The sequence below is a fragment of the Miniopterus natalensis genome, chromosome 12 (assembly GCF_054644295.1).
Source record: "Miniopterus natalensis isolate mMinNat1 chromosome 12, mMinNat1.hap1, whole genome shotgun sequence".
In the NCBI taxonomy this organism is placed as follows: Eukaryota; Metazoa; Chordata; class Mammalia; order Chiroptera; family Miniopteridae; genus Miniopterus; species Miniopterus natalensis.
In genome coordinates this window covers 65,089,939-65,105,698 of record NC_142092.1, presented here as the reverse complement: position 1 = coordinate 65,105,698, position 15,760 = coordinate 65,089,939, and the positions used below count along the sequence as shown (strand labels likewise).

The 15,760-nt window shown below is 51.1% G+C and overlaps 1 protein-coding gene across 1 annotated transcript in view; it reads left to right on the top strand.

Moving 5' to 3' along the window:
• The window catches only part of TTLL11 (tubulin tyrosine ligase like 11), a 169,290-nt gene extending 154,427 nt beyond the window's left edge, over positions 1-14,863 (top strand). Inside the window, exon 9 of the mRNA XM_016211053.2 lies at positions 14,572-14,863. Coding sequence (XP_016066539.2) covers positions 14,572-14,855 — 284 coding nt within the window. The 3' untranslated portion in view covers positions 14,856-14,863. The remainder of the gene's footprint in view (positions 1-14,571) is intronic.
• Positions 14,864-15,760: the final 897 nt, after the last annotated feature.

Sequence of the window (15,760 nt, the reverse complement as noted above, 5' to 3'; positions counted from 1 at the left end):
TGATCTCTCTTTCATTTCTGATGTTAGTAATTTTAAATTACTAATTAGTAGTCTAATAATCTTCTCTCTTTATTTCTTGGGTTGCCTGGCTAGAAGTTATCAATTTTATTGATCTTTTCAGAGACCCATCTTTCGGTTTAATTAATTTTCTCTATTGAGTTTCTGTTTTTAATGTCATTGATTTATACTATAATTTTTATTATTTCTTTTCTTCTGCCTACTTTGGATTTAATTTGCTCTTCTTTTTCTAGTTTCCAAAGGTGGAAGCTTGGATTGTTGATTTTCGATATTTTATCTTGTCTAATATATGCATTCAATGCTATAAATTTCCCTCTAAACACTGCTTTCCCTGAATCCCACAAAATTCAGTAAGTTCTATTTTCGTATTTATTTAGTTCAAAATATTTTAAGATTTCTCTTGAGACTTATTTTTTGACCCACATGTTGTTTAGACATGTGCTATTTAACCTCCAAATACTTTGGGACTTTCCAGCTCTTTTTCTGTTATTGAGCTCCAGTTTCATTCCATTGTGATCAGAGAACAAACTTTGTATGACTTTTATTCTTTTAAATTTGTTAAGGTGTGTTTTGTGGCCCAGAATGTAGTCTGTCTTGTGAATGTTCCACGTGTATTCTGCTCTTATTGGATGAAGTGTTTTAGAAATGTCAATTAGATCCAGTTGATTGATGGTGCCGTTTGCTTCAACTATCTCCTTACCAGTTTTCTGCCTGCTGGATCTGCCAATTACTGATAGAAGGGTGTTGAAATCACCAACTATGATAGTGCATTTCTCTGTTTTCCCTTGCAGTTCTATCAGTTTTACCTCACATATTTTGACACTCTGTTTTTAGCTATATACATTGTTATAAAGGTTGTTATGTCTTCTCAGAGAATTGAACTTTGATTATTATATAATGCCCACCTTTATCCCAGATAATTTTCCTTGTTTTGCAGTCTGCTTTGTCTGAAATTAATAGAGCAACTCCAACTTTCTTCTTGGCTGATGTTAGCATGATCTGTCTTTCTCCATCTCTTTACTTTTTAATCTACGTCTGTGTTTAAAGTGGGTTTCCTATAAACAACATATAGTTGGATTTTGTTTTGTTTTATCCATTCCAATTAAAGAACAATTCCTGTCTTTTAATTGATATATTTAAACCATTCACATTTAAAGATATAGTTGGCTTAATATCTACCATGTTTACAACTGTTTTCTATTTGTTGCACTTGTGTATTGTTTTGTGTGTGTGTGTGTTTAATCTTCCCTTTCTTACTGCCACCTCTGGTTTTAACTGAGCATTTTATATGATTTCATTTTTCTCTTCCTTTAACATATCAATTTTATTTCTTTTTTAAAAATGCAGTTGTTGTCCTTGAGTTTACAATGTACTTTTCCAGCTAATAAGTCCATTTTCAAGTAACACTGTACCATTTCACAGACAGTGCAGGTACCTTATGTCAGAACATTCCCATTTGTTCTCTCCTGTTCCAACAACATTGCTAGCATTCATTTCACTTACTCCTAAGATATTATCACCCAATACATTGTTGCTATTTTTACTTTGAACAGTAATCTAGTAGATCAATGAAGAACAAGAGAAATTAGGAGATTTTATTTTGCCTTCATTTATTTCTTTTCTAGGGTCTGTCATTAATTTTGGAAACTTCTCAGCCATTATTACTTCACATAACACTTCTCCTTTCTTGTCCTTCTGGTATTTCCATTATGAGTATATTACACCTTTTATAACTGCCCCACTCTTCCTGGATATTCTCCTTTTTTGCATTTTTTTTTTTCTCTTTGCAGTTCAGTTTGTGATGTTTCTGTTGACATATCTTTGGGCTCACTGATTCTTTCTTTGGCCATGTCAGTCTACTGGCAAGTCCATTGTGGGCATTCTTCATTTCTGTTATGGTATTTTTATTTCTAGGCTTTGCTTTTTCTTTCTTAGCATTTCAATCTCTTTCCTCACATTATGCATCAGTTCTTGAATACCGCCTACTTTCTCCATTAGAGCCCTTCACATATCAATTATCTTATTTTGAATTCCCCATCAAGTAATATTCAAACATCTGTGTCATCTGAGTCCAGTTCTGACGCTTGCTTTGTCTCTTCACACCGTGTTTATTCTTGCCTTTTAGCAGGCCTTGTAATTTTTTGTTGAAAGCTGGACCTGATGTATCTGGTACTAACTAGAAACTAAGGTAATTGGGCTTTTAATGTGAGGCTTTATGTTAACCTGGTTGGAAGTTGGGCTGTGCTTAATGTTTGCTGCAGCCATGGGTGCCAGCGGCTTTTGTTTCCTTGGTTTATTTTCCCTCCGAGTTGCCTTTGGGTTTCCCTAAAAACTCCTTCGTAAACAGTCTTTGTCATGCAGCGCATTCAGCTGTACTCCACCCTTGTTACATTGAAGCCTTGTTGATATGGTGGTAGAGTGTTGGGGAGAGAAAGCACTCTGTAACCTTGTAGTTAAATCACAGGTTCTTAGTGGGCTTCAGTCCCTAGACTGTGACTTTCAGAGTGTTTCTGATCCAGAATTCTTTGTCTTTAAATTCTAATGGCCTGTGAGGAGCTGCACCAATCACAAGGATTCCAGAAGTGTTTCCTGTACAGGCCCTTTCCGAGATTTTCCATGAAATTCCTGGTGAAATCTTGGCTTAGTCATTTAACCTGTGAGTGAAGGAAGAACCTCATAAGCCATCTGATCAGCTCTCTGTCTCTAGTCAAGTGAATGGTCAATTTAGCCAAGACAGAGCCTTACCCAGCCCATAGTTCACCATCTCTCACATGGGGTCAACTCCAGTAGTCACTGGTAGCATTCTCCAATGTGTGTTCATCTTACTGCCATAGAATCGTAGTGTTTAAAGCCAGAAAAGCCTTAGAGATCATCTATTCCAATGCCCTGATTCACAGATGAGGGACTCAAGCCCTGGCTAGTTAATGGAAGAAGTGCCTGCTGTCCATCAGCTTTCTACCCACCCCACCCCACCCCCGCTCTGTTTCCTAGATCTTTCTAGGAAGTTACACATTTCTTTCTGAGAGAGTCAATGTGTGAGTTTGTGATGAAGCCTATACTATGCCCATCCTTTGCCCCATGGAGAAGAGAGAAGGCAGGGTCATGCCCTTGGGGTGCCCTGCAAACCACTGGAAGACTTGAGAGATTGCCAGTGATTAGGTGTCCTTGACCTCTGTGTGTTCCCTGATGTCTAGATAAACCAGTAGTCCTCAGCTGGGGACAATTTTGCCCCAACCCCATCCCCAGGGACATTTGGCCACGTGTGGAGACATTTTGAGTTGTCACACTGGAGAAGGAGGTTGCTATTGGGATCTAGTGGGTAGAGGCCAGGGATGCTGCTAAACATCCTGTAGTGCACAGGGCAGACCCCACAACAAAGAATCATTTGCCCTCAAGTCTGAAAGGGGTTGAGATTGAGAAACCCTGGGATAGAGCGGGCGCCTTCAGGATCTCAAAATAGCTCGGTGTTGAAATGGCCACATTTTCCCTTGGCTTCCCTAAAGGACAGCCCCCAGAGCTTGGGAGCAGTTCCCTGTGCCCCACCCAGTCAAACAATGCAGCCGCCACCCAGCTCAGGGCACAGGATGGCCGCCTGCGGGAAAGGAGCGCACCCGAACTGCTCAGTGAGGCCTTACGTGACTGGGTGCTCTCTTCTCGGTAGCAGGTGGGCGTCTCCACCCACACGTCCCCACGGACCACGCCTGGGAGGGAGGAGCAGGCCTTGTGTAAGCACAGCCTCCTGCCGCCTGCTGGCACTTTGGCACTCCAGGGTCTGGGCACCCTTCCCTCCGGAAGTCTCAAGGGAACGTGGATCTGTTCTGAACAGGCCCTGCAGGGTCTGCTTGTCACCTACAGAATAAAATCTGAGCTCTTCAGCCCTTGAGACTGGCCTGGCCGGCCTCCCCTCCACCCCGGCAGCCCCAGCCCCCAGCCTCACCCAGCGCTCCTCCCATGCACCCTGGGCAGCAGCCATGGGGCTGCTCTGGGCCAGGCCAGCACGCGGCTGTTTGTGCCTCTGCTCGTGCCCATCTCCCTGCCCGCAATGCCTTTCCCTGTCTTCACTGACCGGACAGCGCTCACACATGCGACCTCCTTTGTGAAGCTCGCAGGCCCCTCTTCCTGCCTTCCTGACAGCCAGCCATGCCCTCTTCTGCGCTGTCAGATCTTGGCACCCCTGCTGGATCACAGGTGTTTGCAGAAGTCCGCACCCCCTCCGCACCTCGGTGCTCGTGCCTGATTCATGTCTGGGGCCCAGGGCCTACCTAGCGTCGTGAAAGCTTTATTGACCAAATGCGTGCGTGCGTGCGTGCGTGCGTGAGTGAGTGAGTGAGTGAGTGAGTGAGTGAGTGAGTGAGTGAGTGAAGAGATGGATGGGATCTTATCAGGCTTCTTATTCTCAGAGTGTCTATTTCCTGGACCCCTAAGGGTTCCCTGTTGCTCACCTGGTTAACTGACACAGGTCGCACGACCTCAGCTCTGCCCCTTCTTCTGCCATAGATGCTGTATGATCTTGAACAAGTCACCTGCCCTCTGCACTTGGTGCACCCGTAGTAACCAGCAGTGACACTATAGTGTGTGCCACGTGTGGTTCAAAGTGCAGGAGGTAATAGAATCCTAACCAAGCTCGGGACTCTTTAACTCTCCATTTGCGGTGGCCCCACCTGGCCCCCAGACAGCCCTGCTCCTGAACATGAGTATAGTGAAAAAAACATTTTCCTGCACTAATAAAATTACCTTCTCTAAAGAAGGCAATTTGCATGTTAATGTTTTGGGTAATTCTGTGCAGCTTCAGTGCCCTCGGGGCTGCAATTTCTCGCTGACAAAGTGACAAAAATAAACTCCCACATAAAAGAGCATTTCTCTTCTCTCTCATTTTACTCTGAAGTGACATCCTTAATGTGAGTCAAGTTGAAACCCACTTCTCTGTCTTATTTTTGACACTGATCTGCCTCCCTGTCACCTCTCCAAGTGACAGGCCTGTTCCTCAGAGCTCCTCAAAAGGGTCTCTTCTTGAGGACAGGACTCAGCCCTCTTGGAGTGTGGGCACCCCCAGCCCCAAGGCTCCTGACTCGGGTCTCCTTTAAATTCCAGAAGGCCCAGCCAGTTTACTGGAGGCAAGCATAGGGAGCAGGGAAGCATGGGTGAGTTAGGGTGGGTGAGTTAGGATGGGTGAGTTGGGGGTGGGTGATTTAGGGTGTCTAACTGTCCCCAGGTTGACTATTTGGGAAACAAAGAAGAGCCACAGTGGACAGAGATTTCTGAGCTCTGCCCCCCAACAGCAGACGGTTTATCTGCCAGGCTTAGCCCTCTGATGACTTAAATACAGTGAAGAAAGGTCACATTTACAGGGTGTCTTCCAGGTGCCAGACACCAGGTAGGGCCTCTTCCATCTATGTTTTCTCATTGAAATCTCCCTCATTTCCTGAGGTTCCCAAAATGAGCCAAGGTCCCCTAGCGGATCCTGGATTTGAACTTGGGCATCTGTGATACAAAGCCTGGGTTCTCTCTACCCTAAGTGGCTGCTGAAGGCATGCTCACAAAACCCATCAATGACCCAAGCAGGGAAGGGGGAGAGAATTGACATTCAACACCTAGTGTGTGCCATGTGCCCCGCCTATCAATTTCATTCAGTTGGTCAACTGATGTTCAGAGAGCGCCTATCATGTGGCAGGCACTATAGTAGTGATTGGCATGTGCAGTGACCAATGGGACACCCAGGCCTCACACCCCTGACAGGCTGGGAGCAGAGACAGACAGACATTAACCACAGAAACACAAAAATAAATGTTGTGATGAGTTCTATGAAATAAAGTAACTCAGTTTTTAGGAATAGCAGAGAAGACCTAATTTATATTAGGCAGGTCAGGGAGATCTGTCAGTAAGAGTGACATTGGAGCTGGGATCTATGTGCAAGCCCAGTGAAGACCCAGGGAAAGTGTGTTCCAGCAGAGGGACCGGCCAGTGACAAGAGCCCTCTGCTGGGAAAGTGTGCAGCGGCTTCTCGGAAATGAAAGGGGGGCACACAGGAAAAGGGGCTGTACTGGAATTGGGGCGCTGCAGAAACAGGCTCAGAGCAGGCTAGGGAATGTGGATTGTGTTCTAAATGTTGTAGGGCAGCTTAACGCTGGAGAATCCGAGGCTTGAGTCCTGCTTCTTAAAGATCCTTCTGGGTGCTGTGCTGGAAGTGGGCAGGAGGGGAAGTGGGGACACCAGTGAGGGAGCCAGAGGAGCGACGGCCTCTCAGGCTGGGGGTGGGGTGGGGTGGTGATGGTGGAGATGGAGAGCAGGGGCGTAAAGTACTCGGAGGCTGGGGGAAGAGTTTCAATGATGGCGCTGGGGCTTCATTCTTGAACAAGGAGGTGGGTGGATATGTCTATTGAAATGGGTTGGATTTAAGAGAAAGCAGGATTAGAAAGGGAAGACCAGGAGATCTATTTCTAATGGGCTTTTTGAGATGCTAATGAGATATCCCAGTGGCAAAAACAAAATAAAACAAAACAGTCTGGCCTGGAGGTAAGGATTGGAGGGAATGATATTTAAAGCCTAGGGAATGAAGGACGGGGAGAGAGGGAAGAGAAGCTGGGCCTAGCCAGGGAAAGCTGAGAGAAGCAGCAGAGGACAGGTGAGCCAGAACCAGGAGTTACCAGAAAGATACAAAGAAAAGCAGGACAGTGGGTGTCAGAGGAGCTGGAAGAGTGTTTCAAGAAGGGAGGCGTCCACGTACGTTGACAAATGCTGCAGGGAGAGCGAGCTGAGGAAAGAAAGGGACAGGGCCCAGTCTTTTGGCAAAAGCAGTCTGGTGGAGAGGTAGCGAATGCATGTGTCGTCTGTCATGTGTGTCGTCCCCCACCCTCCTTGTGAGGTGAGCAAGAGGAAGGCTGTGGAGACAGTGCGTGTGCCAGCATCTTTTTTGGAAATTTGGCTGATCAGGGAGCAGATGCCATGTCGAGGCTGCCTCTTCAACTATGCAAGACCCAGGGTGTATCTGATGGCTGCTGGGCACGATCCAGGAGCAGGGGAGAAACTGATGAGCTGAGGCACCCGGCACTACCCCCAGGCCACCTACCTCTCCTTCCTGAGGCGCCCTCTAAGCTTTCCCGCTGCTCCCAGACAGCTGCGGGCTTCTCCCTTTGCACGCTAACACTCCCCTCCCCTTCCACAGCCCTCTCCCCCCTCCCTGGGGGCCCCTCCCCTTCCACACAAGGGCTTGCACATCCTGGCATCCGCTCGATGGGCGGTCAGCGAGCATTTGTGGGATTAATCACCTGGGCTGCCGCCTTACAAATCCTCCAGAGCAAGGCCATTGTGGGAACGAAGAGGTAGATTTGCTCTGTGGGAAAGCGGGCCAGCGGGGAGGCTTTGCACGTGTCAGCTCGGAGGCAGAGAGCACACAGCAAGCAGGGGCCTCCTGGGGAGGTGACGGGCACCCACACTGGAGATGGCCAAGTGTGGGCTAGATGGCCATTGTTTGCAGAGTCAGAGAGGGCAGCCTCGGCTCCAGATCTCACAGGGAAACTGCGGGAAGCTAGACAAACAGTGCTAGAAACAGTTCTGCTAGCTCCTGACTTACGGCTTCTTCCCTGCCTCTCCGAGTACCCTGATGCTGGGAGGGCAGCCTCATAGGGCCTGGGTTCGAATCCCACCACCACACCTCCAGTCTGTGGGGCTCGAGGTGAATGTCTCTCTCTACCTTTCTGTACCCCAGAAGCCTGCAAGGCCCAACCAGCAAACAGAAAACCCAAGACAAAAGCAAAGTTTTGCTGTGTCATTAAACAGGCAAACGACCAATGTGTGGAATGGGGTGGGGGGCCATAAATGCACCTGCCACCAGATTGCGTTTTGTGGACCACCTGAGAGGTGCCCGAAAGAGCTCGCCGCAGAGCCTGGTGCATGCTAAGCACGTGCCGTGTATCAGCCGCGCTTATTCATTCCAGTTATTTCGTTCGAGTGTTGTTATCCTGTAAGGGCCTGGATTGTGTTATCTTCAAAGCCCTTTCCAAGCCAGAGATTTTGGCCACTTGCTGAGGAGTCAGAGTTGAGTCTCAGAAGATTTGTCAGAGCCATTAATTCCATGAGACACGTCTGGAATAGCATGAAGAAGTTGCAGAAAGTGGTGACCAGTCCTCCCAGACCATGGCCCAGGAACCTGTGTCCGTGCCATGGTAGAACTGGGTGACGCTGGGTGGGACTGGAGCTGGGCCTCTGGGGCAGTCTGGTGGCCAGTGGTGTGGCCTGTAACTAATGAAATGCTGGAACAGCTGCCTTCGCCTTTGATTATGTTTGTTGTTCGGGTGCCTCGGGCTTCTGGGGGTAACGATTTTTCTGCAAAGTCTATTTCTGGTTCCTTTCTGACCCTTATTAATTTTTCCATCTAGCCAAGAACAAAGGTGGCAGTGACTTGTTCTTGTAATGCTTAAACACAGTGACTGCGTGTTCGCGACCTCTGTTCCTGAGCTCTCCCTTTCTTCTCCTGAAAGATGAGCCTTGAGGCGGTTTCTGCCTGGTGTGGGGAGAGGCCATGCGGAGTAGTGGTGGGCATCCCAGCCTCACCCCTCTCCCACAGTGTGACCTTGGGCTAGGGAAGTGTGACCTCGGGCGAGAGGCTGGGCGGCTCAGGTTGCCACGAGATTAAATGAACAGGGAAAATGCACCAGATGAGTCCTGGCAGGCAGAGCGTCCTCAGTAAATGTCGTGTGTGATTTTAGATGTTACCATTTTTAAAACGTTCAGAAGCTGCCGTCGCTCCCAGTGCTCCTGGAATCCTGAGAAGTCGCCCAGCCTGCGCTCATTTTGCAGAAGGGAGAAGGGAGGCCAGGAGAGGGAGGTGACTGGCTCAACACCACGCAGTGCACAGGCGGAAAGGCCTGAGGTCCCCCCATGGCTTTCCTCCCTGCGGGCTCATTCGTCCCACAAACACTTGTTGAGAGCCCGCCCTGTGAGAGCCGGAGATGGAGGCAAAGGCCCCGGCCTCACGACAGTCAAGTGTGGAGACAAGCAATCAGCTCCCTGCATCAAAGCATAAAACCAGTGTCATGATGGCACAAGGTCACCGTGAGGGGAGAGTGCAGAATCAGAGTGGGGGTGACGGGTGGGCGGCATCGCTACTGCTATTTTGAAGCATGTGTTGGGCTTTCCTGGGCGGGGCCTGGAAAAAGCCCGAGGGGCAGACAGGACCGTCCCCACTTCACAGATGAAGAAACAGAGCCCTTAAGAGATAAAACGACTTGCTAAAGACTGGGCAGCTAGTAAGCAGCGGAGTTGGGACCCAGACCAGCCCGTCGGGCTGCTAGTCACCATTCCACACACCCGAGTGCCGTCTCACGGGAAACGCCCAGGTTGGATGGCCTGTGACAGAGCCCTCCGAGCGGCCCGCCCAGGCCTGGAGCGACCCTAGTGACGTCGAGGGGGCCCCTGCTCCTGTGGCGGCAGACGGAGCGGGGCGCGGATGGGAGCCTGCTGATTAACCACCCGGAGCTGACGCAGCCTTGGCGGATCGCTCTTGTGGGGGACATTCCGCTGCTCGGAGAGGAATCACTAAGCTAATTCTAGTCAAGATCGTTCAGCTTTATTTCCTCCCGACGATTCCAAACAGGAGGCTGTAGAGTTCCTCGTTGAGGATGGCACTGAGACAGCACATCCCTTCTGAGTGAGTAATGAGAGAGAGATTTAAGGGCTGGGGGAGAGGGGCTGGGAAGCGCGGCCCCGCGCGCCAGGGCCTGGGCGGGAAGCGCTAGCAGGCAGCCCGGGCGTGTTCCGGGGAAAAGAAGCGTCTCCCATTCAGCCCGGGGCAGTACCCGGGGCCCACGATGATTTAATTGATCACATACGGAGTGTGCTCTGTAGACTCGGGGGATACATGAACGTCGGGTGCTGAGGAAGAGCCTGAGAGAGGGAAAGAGTCGTGGGTCTGGGCGTGAGACGGGCGTGGGTTTCAGCGCCGCCTCGTCCCCTGGGGCCCTCACAGGCCCCTGGCCTCCCCGGGTCTGTGCTCCTCAGCTGTAATGGGGAACACTTCCAGTAACTTCTTCCGAACATTGCTCTGAGAACCAGATAGGAAACGGATATTCTTTATAAATTGGCAAGCGCTGTGCACACGCAGGTATTATTCTTGTTCCCACGCGTAAACCCCCGAATAGATGATAGGATTATCGGGGAGCAGCCACCGGGGCTTTCACTCAGCCGAGCGTGCAGGGCCCCCTCCCTGGGAGTGGAGCCAGAAGGGGCCTGTGGGCCCGCCCTCGCCCAGCTGACTGACAGAATGAGGCCATCGTCTGTCAGGGGCCGCACCCCCCATCCAAGTGGCCGTCTCGGGTGAGAGACGTGCGTGTGGCTACAGCTGGAACGTTTCAAAGGCTGCTTTCTCCAGCGACATCCGTCAGCCCAAATGGAGTTTCAAAAGATACTCAATAGCTTATCTTCGGGCAGGGGAGGCAGGTGGGGACAGCCACGTGCAGAGACCGCGGGGCTGGCTGCACCCCGTTGCTGACAGTCCACAGAGATGGACGGGGCCGTCCCTCCTGCGCTGCAGGGCGGTGGCCGTTCTTCCTTCTCAGCACCGAATTAACACTCCTCCGGGGCTGCCACAGGGGAGCGGAGAAGTTGCGAGAATGGTCCTTGGGGTCAGCCGCCTATCAGCTGTGTGTGACTGTGGCGCGTCTAATGGGAAATGGGTTTGATGGTCACACCTACCTGCGTCAGTTTCTGTGGAATTAAGTTAAATAACCACACTCAGCCCAGGGCCTTGCACTTAATGAAGGCTCAGTAAATATTATTTGTTTCTTTTCATTACTTTTACTGCTAACAGGTCACTAAAGCGATGTTACCAAAGTGGTGCTTTTTCACTCTAATCTGAGCTGCGAGGGGTTTTTCCGGGGAGTGGGGAAGGGGAGTAGGATTTCTTATATTTCTCCTGAATGGCTCAGGCAGTCTCAGGGACATGGTTTGTGGTAGGAGAGTGTCCCCAGGTGCTGGCTGCCTGCCGGGGTACTGTGGACTGGACTGTGTCCCTGCTCAGCCCGTATGTTGAAACCCTAACCCCGATGTGACTGTATTTGGAGACAGGGCCTCTAAGGAAGTAATCGAGGTTAAATGAGGTCATAAGGGTGGGGCCCTGATCCAATGGGACTGGTGTCCATATAAGAAGAGACACCAGAGGGCTGGCTCACCCTCTCTGCTGTGCGAGGACACAGCGAGATGGCACTGACCGCAAGTCAGGAAGAGAAATGTCACCAGAGCTAAACTCCGCTGGCACCTGGACCCCCGACTTGCAGCCTCCAGACCTGTGAGAAAATAAATCTGTGCTGCTTAAGCCACTCAGGCTGTGGCATTTGTTTTGGCAGCCGGAGCAGATGACGATGGTGGGGAGGGGCGGGCCCTGGGTTCCAGAGAAGAGAGCTTGTTCTGCGCATCCCCGAAGGTTCGTGATTGCCCACAGCAGAGCTCGGCAGCACCGGGCTCCTCCCAGACCATGCTCCTGCTTCTTGACTCCACCACCTCCCTGTTCCCAGCCCAGCCTACAACCCCCAGCTCGTCCCTGCCCATCCAAACCCCTGCCAGTTCTTCAAGGCCCAACTCAAATGCCCCCTTTCCCGTAAGCCTTCGCCGATTCCCTTAACCCCTCCCAGACTCCCCAGTCGTTGACTTTGCTGTTTCCTGCAGGCTCCACATGTATCTGTGGAAGCCTGTCTGCCCTCCACCGCTGTGGTCTTACCCGCAGAGTGTCCTTGGTAGGGATGCTTAGGAGGGCTTTTCAGGAATGAGGTGCTAAATCAGCAGGGCATGAGTGACCTAAGGGCAAGTTAGTTCATCTCTCTGGGCCTCAGCTTTCTCATCTGCACAATGGGAGTTGTAGCGAGGATCAGAGCACCTGGGATAGCATATCTAACTCACACGAGAGTCAGTGATGTCCATTCCAATCTACTTCATCTTCTGTTTTCCACATATACATTAGTTAATATATATCAAAGTAGAACATATATGCAGAAAGCTTACATTGTATTTTTTCAAAGTAACATGTGTACAGCTTCAAATTTCAATGGTAGCGAAGGTTCATAATTAAAAGGAGCTGCCCTTGCATTGCCCCTTTCCACCCTCTAGAATTTTCCATCGCATATTTTTAAATCACATACGTGTTTACTACAGAAAGTCAGAAAACGTAGACAAGCAAACCAAGTGTAACATTAAATCCCTCTTCTCATTTTAGAGTGGCTTCTTCCAGATCATTTAGCCTTGCATTTTTTTTTCCAGAAAAGGTCCTCAGCGTATATTTTCTGTGCATTATAGCTCTAATCGCTGTCTGCCTTCAATTAAGGGAAGGAAAGAAATATTTGTTGAGTAAAAGGTGCCCTCAGTCCTTGCTGCTCAGAGTGTGCTCCAAGGATGGGCAGCCTGGGCATCGCGGGAAACCCGTCAGGAACGCAGGGTCTCGGCACCGCCTCGGAATCTGCGTTTTGACAAGATCGAGATGACCAGCATGCGCGTTAAAGCTGGGAAGGGTTTGTGGTCCCGAGCTACTCAAAGTTGCAATTCACGAACTGTTCCTTATAGCCCTGGGCCAGAGGCCTGAGCCAGAATGCAAACCCGGGCTGCTTCCTTTGTTGAGACAGACTTGCCACAAAATGCTGCCAGCTGAACTCAACAATGTGATTGATGAGGACGGTGATTTACATCCTGGCCCGAGCTCCTTATCTTGTTAGGGACCAGAGGCGTGCAGTTGCTGGACTTGGCACCAGGCTGCACACCACACTTTGGGTAGCGCTGTTTAGATCACAAGCTGGGAGGCTGGGGGCTGGGACCTCCCTGGGTTTCTCTGGCTTTAGATCCTGACCTCTTCCGCTCTGCGTGTGTCTGACCCTCCCACCTACAGTGACACACACATGCAGGCATGCACACACACAGGTATGCACACACGGCGCATGCACACATACCCCAGGAGAGCCCTGGCCCCAGAGTCGGTGATTAGGAAACGTCTGTCTCTCGACTCAGACAGATGCCCCGTTTCCCGGCCTCTCTGTCCCACCAGGCCTCTGTTTACATTAAAGGGGTTTACACCAGGGTTACTGTTCTCGTTTTCAACTCCTTGTCTCAAGACCAAACAGCAGGGGACTAGCAGAGCATCTGGAGTCAAGAGAAGCTGAGCAAAAAAGCTGTGATGGACTTGGAAAGAGACAAAACAGCTTTACTCAGTTCAAGTTCCCAAGGCACAGAGAGCTCTCGGATCCCAGGGCCCACATATAATCCAGTATTTACAAACTCCAGGCCTGGCTTCTACCTGCGGTGACAGAAGCTGGTGAATAATGCCTTGGAGCAGGGAAGCAAGGCCACTGGGAGGGTGTGGCCTAGCAGACAGAGCCAGCCTCAATTAAAACGCCGGGTGGCCTTTGGTCCAGCCTTGTGTCACCTTCCCCAAGGAGCCCAGAAATCCCATGAATCTGGGTCACAGCATTCATTTTTACTTGGACCTTGGGAAGACTCAGGACCCTTCATGCAGCACAACTTAGTTAAATGAATTGGGAGTCAGAATTTGAATTCCCAGGCCACTGTTCTCTGCTGTGTGACCTTAGGGAAGTTACTCAACCTCTCTGAGTTAGTTTCCTCATCTGTAAAGCCGGGCATAATAATACTGATCTCGAAAAGGTGTTGTGAGGATTAGTGATAATGTCTATAAAGTGCCTAGAACAAATTTATTCAATTATTCACTCACTCATTGTTCAGCATGTCAATTCTGAGCACCTTTGGGTGCCTGGCACTGGGGTACAGTGGTGAGCTGGAGCTTATAACCCAGCAGGGAAGGCCGAGTGTCAGAGAACCACACAGATGAGCACTGACCGAGCTGCAGTGTGCGCTACACCGGAGAGTGCAGGAAGCTGTGCCGGGCCCCATCTAAGCTGGGAGCTGGGAAGGTCTTACTGAGCAAGTGACTTTGAGCCCAGATCCCAAGAATGAGGCAACGTGAGGAAAGAACATCCAGGAGCACAGAGGGGACTACTATTAATTCATTCCAGAACATAGGTGGAGAGAAGGGGTGAGGTGTACTTTACCTTTTGAGGTAAAATTTACATATAGCCAAATGCACACATCTTAAGGTCCAATTTGATGGTTTTTGGCAAATACGCACACCCACAAAGCCAACGCCTCTATCCAGATGTGGAACATGGCCAGGCCATCCGATTGGGCTTACCTTAAACACTGTCTCCCCCAGTATCAAAGTCAGGGCTGCCTTTTAATGGGAACGTGGTACAGAGGGCTATGGCTTTGGACTAGGCTTAAATCCCGGCTCCACGAGTTTCTACCCATAGGACTTTGCCCAGGCCTCCCCACTTCTGTGACACCCTAATTAAACCTCCTGCATAGGGTTGCTTAAGGGATCGAATCTGCCAGCGGTTGCATGTGCCCAGCAGGGCGCATGGTGGGCGGGACCGTGAGCGGGCCCAGTTTCGTTTCCAGAATGGAAACCATGGTGGGAAAGCGCCTAGGGATTGGAGTCAGGCCTGCCCAGGGCAGCGGGCCGGCCAGCTGCCGCGCACCCCCTAACGCCGGTCTCTTCGCCCGCAGGGATGTGCCTGCAGGCCTTCGTCGAGGCTTTCTTCTACCTGGCTCAGAGGAAGTTCAAGATGCTGCCCCTCCACGAGCAGGTGGCCTCGCTGATCGACCTGTGTGAATACCACCTGTCCCTGCTGGACGAAAAGCGCCTGGGGTGTGGCCAGAGTGGCAGGTCGGGGGCCCGGCCCCCTCACAGTGACACACCCCAGGAAGCCGCCCCGGCTGCCCCACTGGCCGAGGGCAACGCCCCGCCCTGCCCAGGCAAGCTCTCCCAGTGCAGACGCGCTCTGTCCTGAGGGCCACCCTGTCCCCCCGGAGAAGAGCAAGCCCTTCGGGGCTGGAGAGAGGCCCGGGCTCCCCGCCTGCGGAGAAGCGGCGGCTGCTGAGGATTCCCGCCCGGGGCTGCTAATTGTCTCCAGGCTCAGGGCTTCGGGAGGCCCACTGAGTCCCTCCTGCCTTCCTCCCAGCGCCTCTTGGTGGGAAACCTGTTTGCAAGTCAGCAGTGGACATATGACACCCCAAAGGCGACAGATGGCGTCCTCTATTCTGAGCTCACGGAAAGCGACAACGGGGGTAAAACTGTTGTGTTTGGGGCACTAACAAGCCCCCAGACTGAGAGTGGTGGCGAGGAAAGGACTTGAGGAAGCCGAGTCCTGGGCCTGCGGGGCCCCGAGAGAGAGCACGGTTGAAGCCCAGGAGCATCATGTCTGTCCCCTACCCCTGATCGTGAAAACGCGGTGGGACTATCCAGTAGGCGTCCGCGGCTCTCCCATCCCGATCATGTGCTACATGGGTGTAGTTAACAGATTAGCCTCATTTATTTCATTAGCTTGCCTACTGCTGCAGTGTTGGTTTGTTATTAATTAAGAAATAATTAACTAAGAAGTCACTAAGGCTCCTAGAGCCCTAAAGCTGGCAGGAGCCAAGAGGTCATTTTGCCTGATTTTGTTTGACCTTGACCCCAAAGCAGGAGTCCCACGGTCTGTGGGTCTGTGGAATGTATGGCCTCTGATTAGAGCCCTCAGCGTGTGCCCACCATGTATGTGCTGGGCGCCTGGCGAGAGGAGGGGCCTTCCGAGGGGAGGAGACAGGACCCAGGTGAGGATTGGCACGAAGAGGCGAGGCCAGGAGCCCAGGTGCCAGGAGTGGTGCGAGGCAAAGGGGAGCCCACGCTCTCCCTTGCGCGGGACCCTTTCCTTGT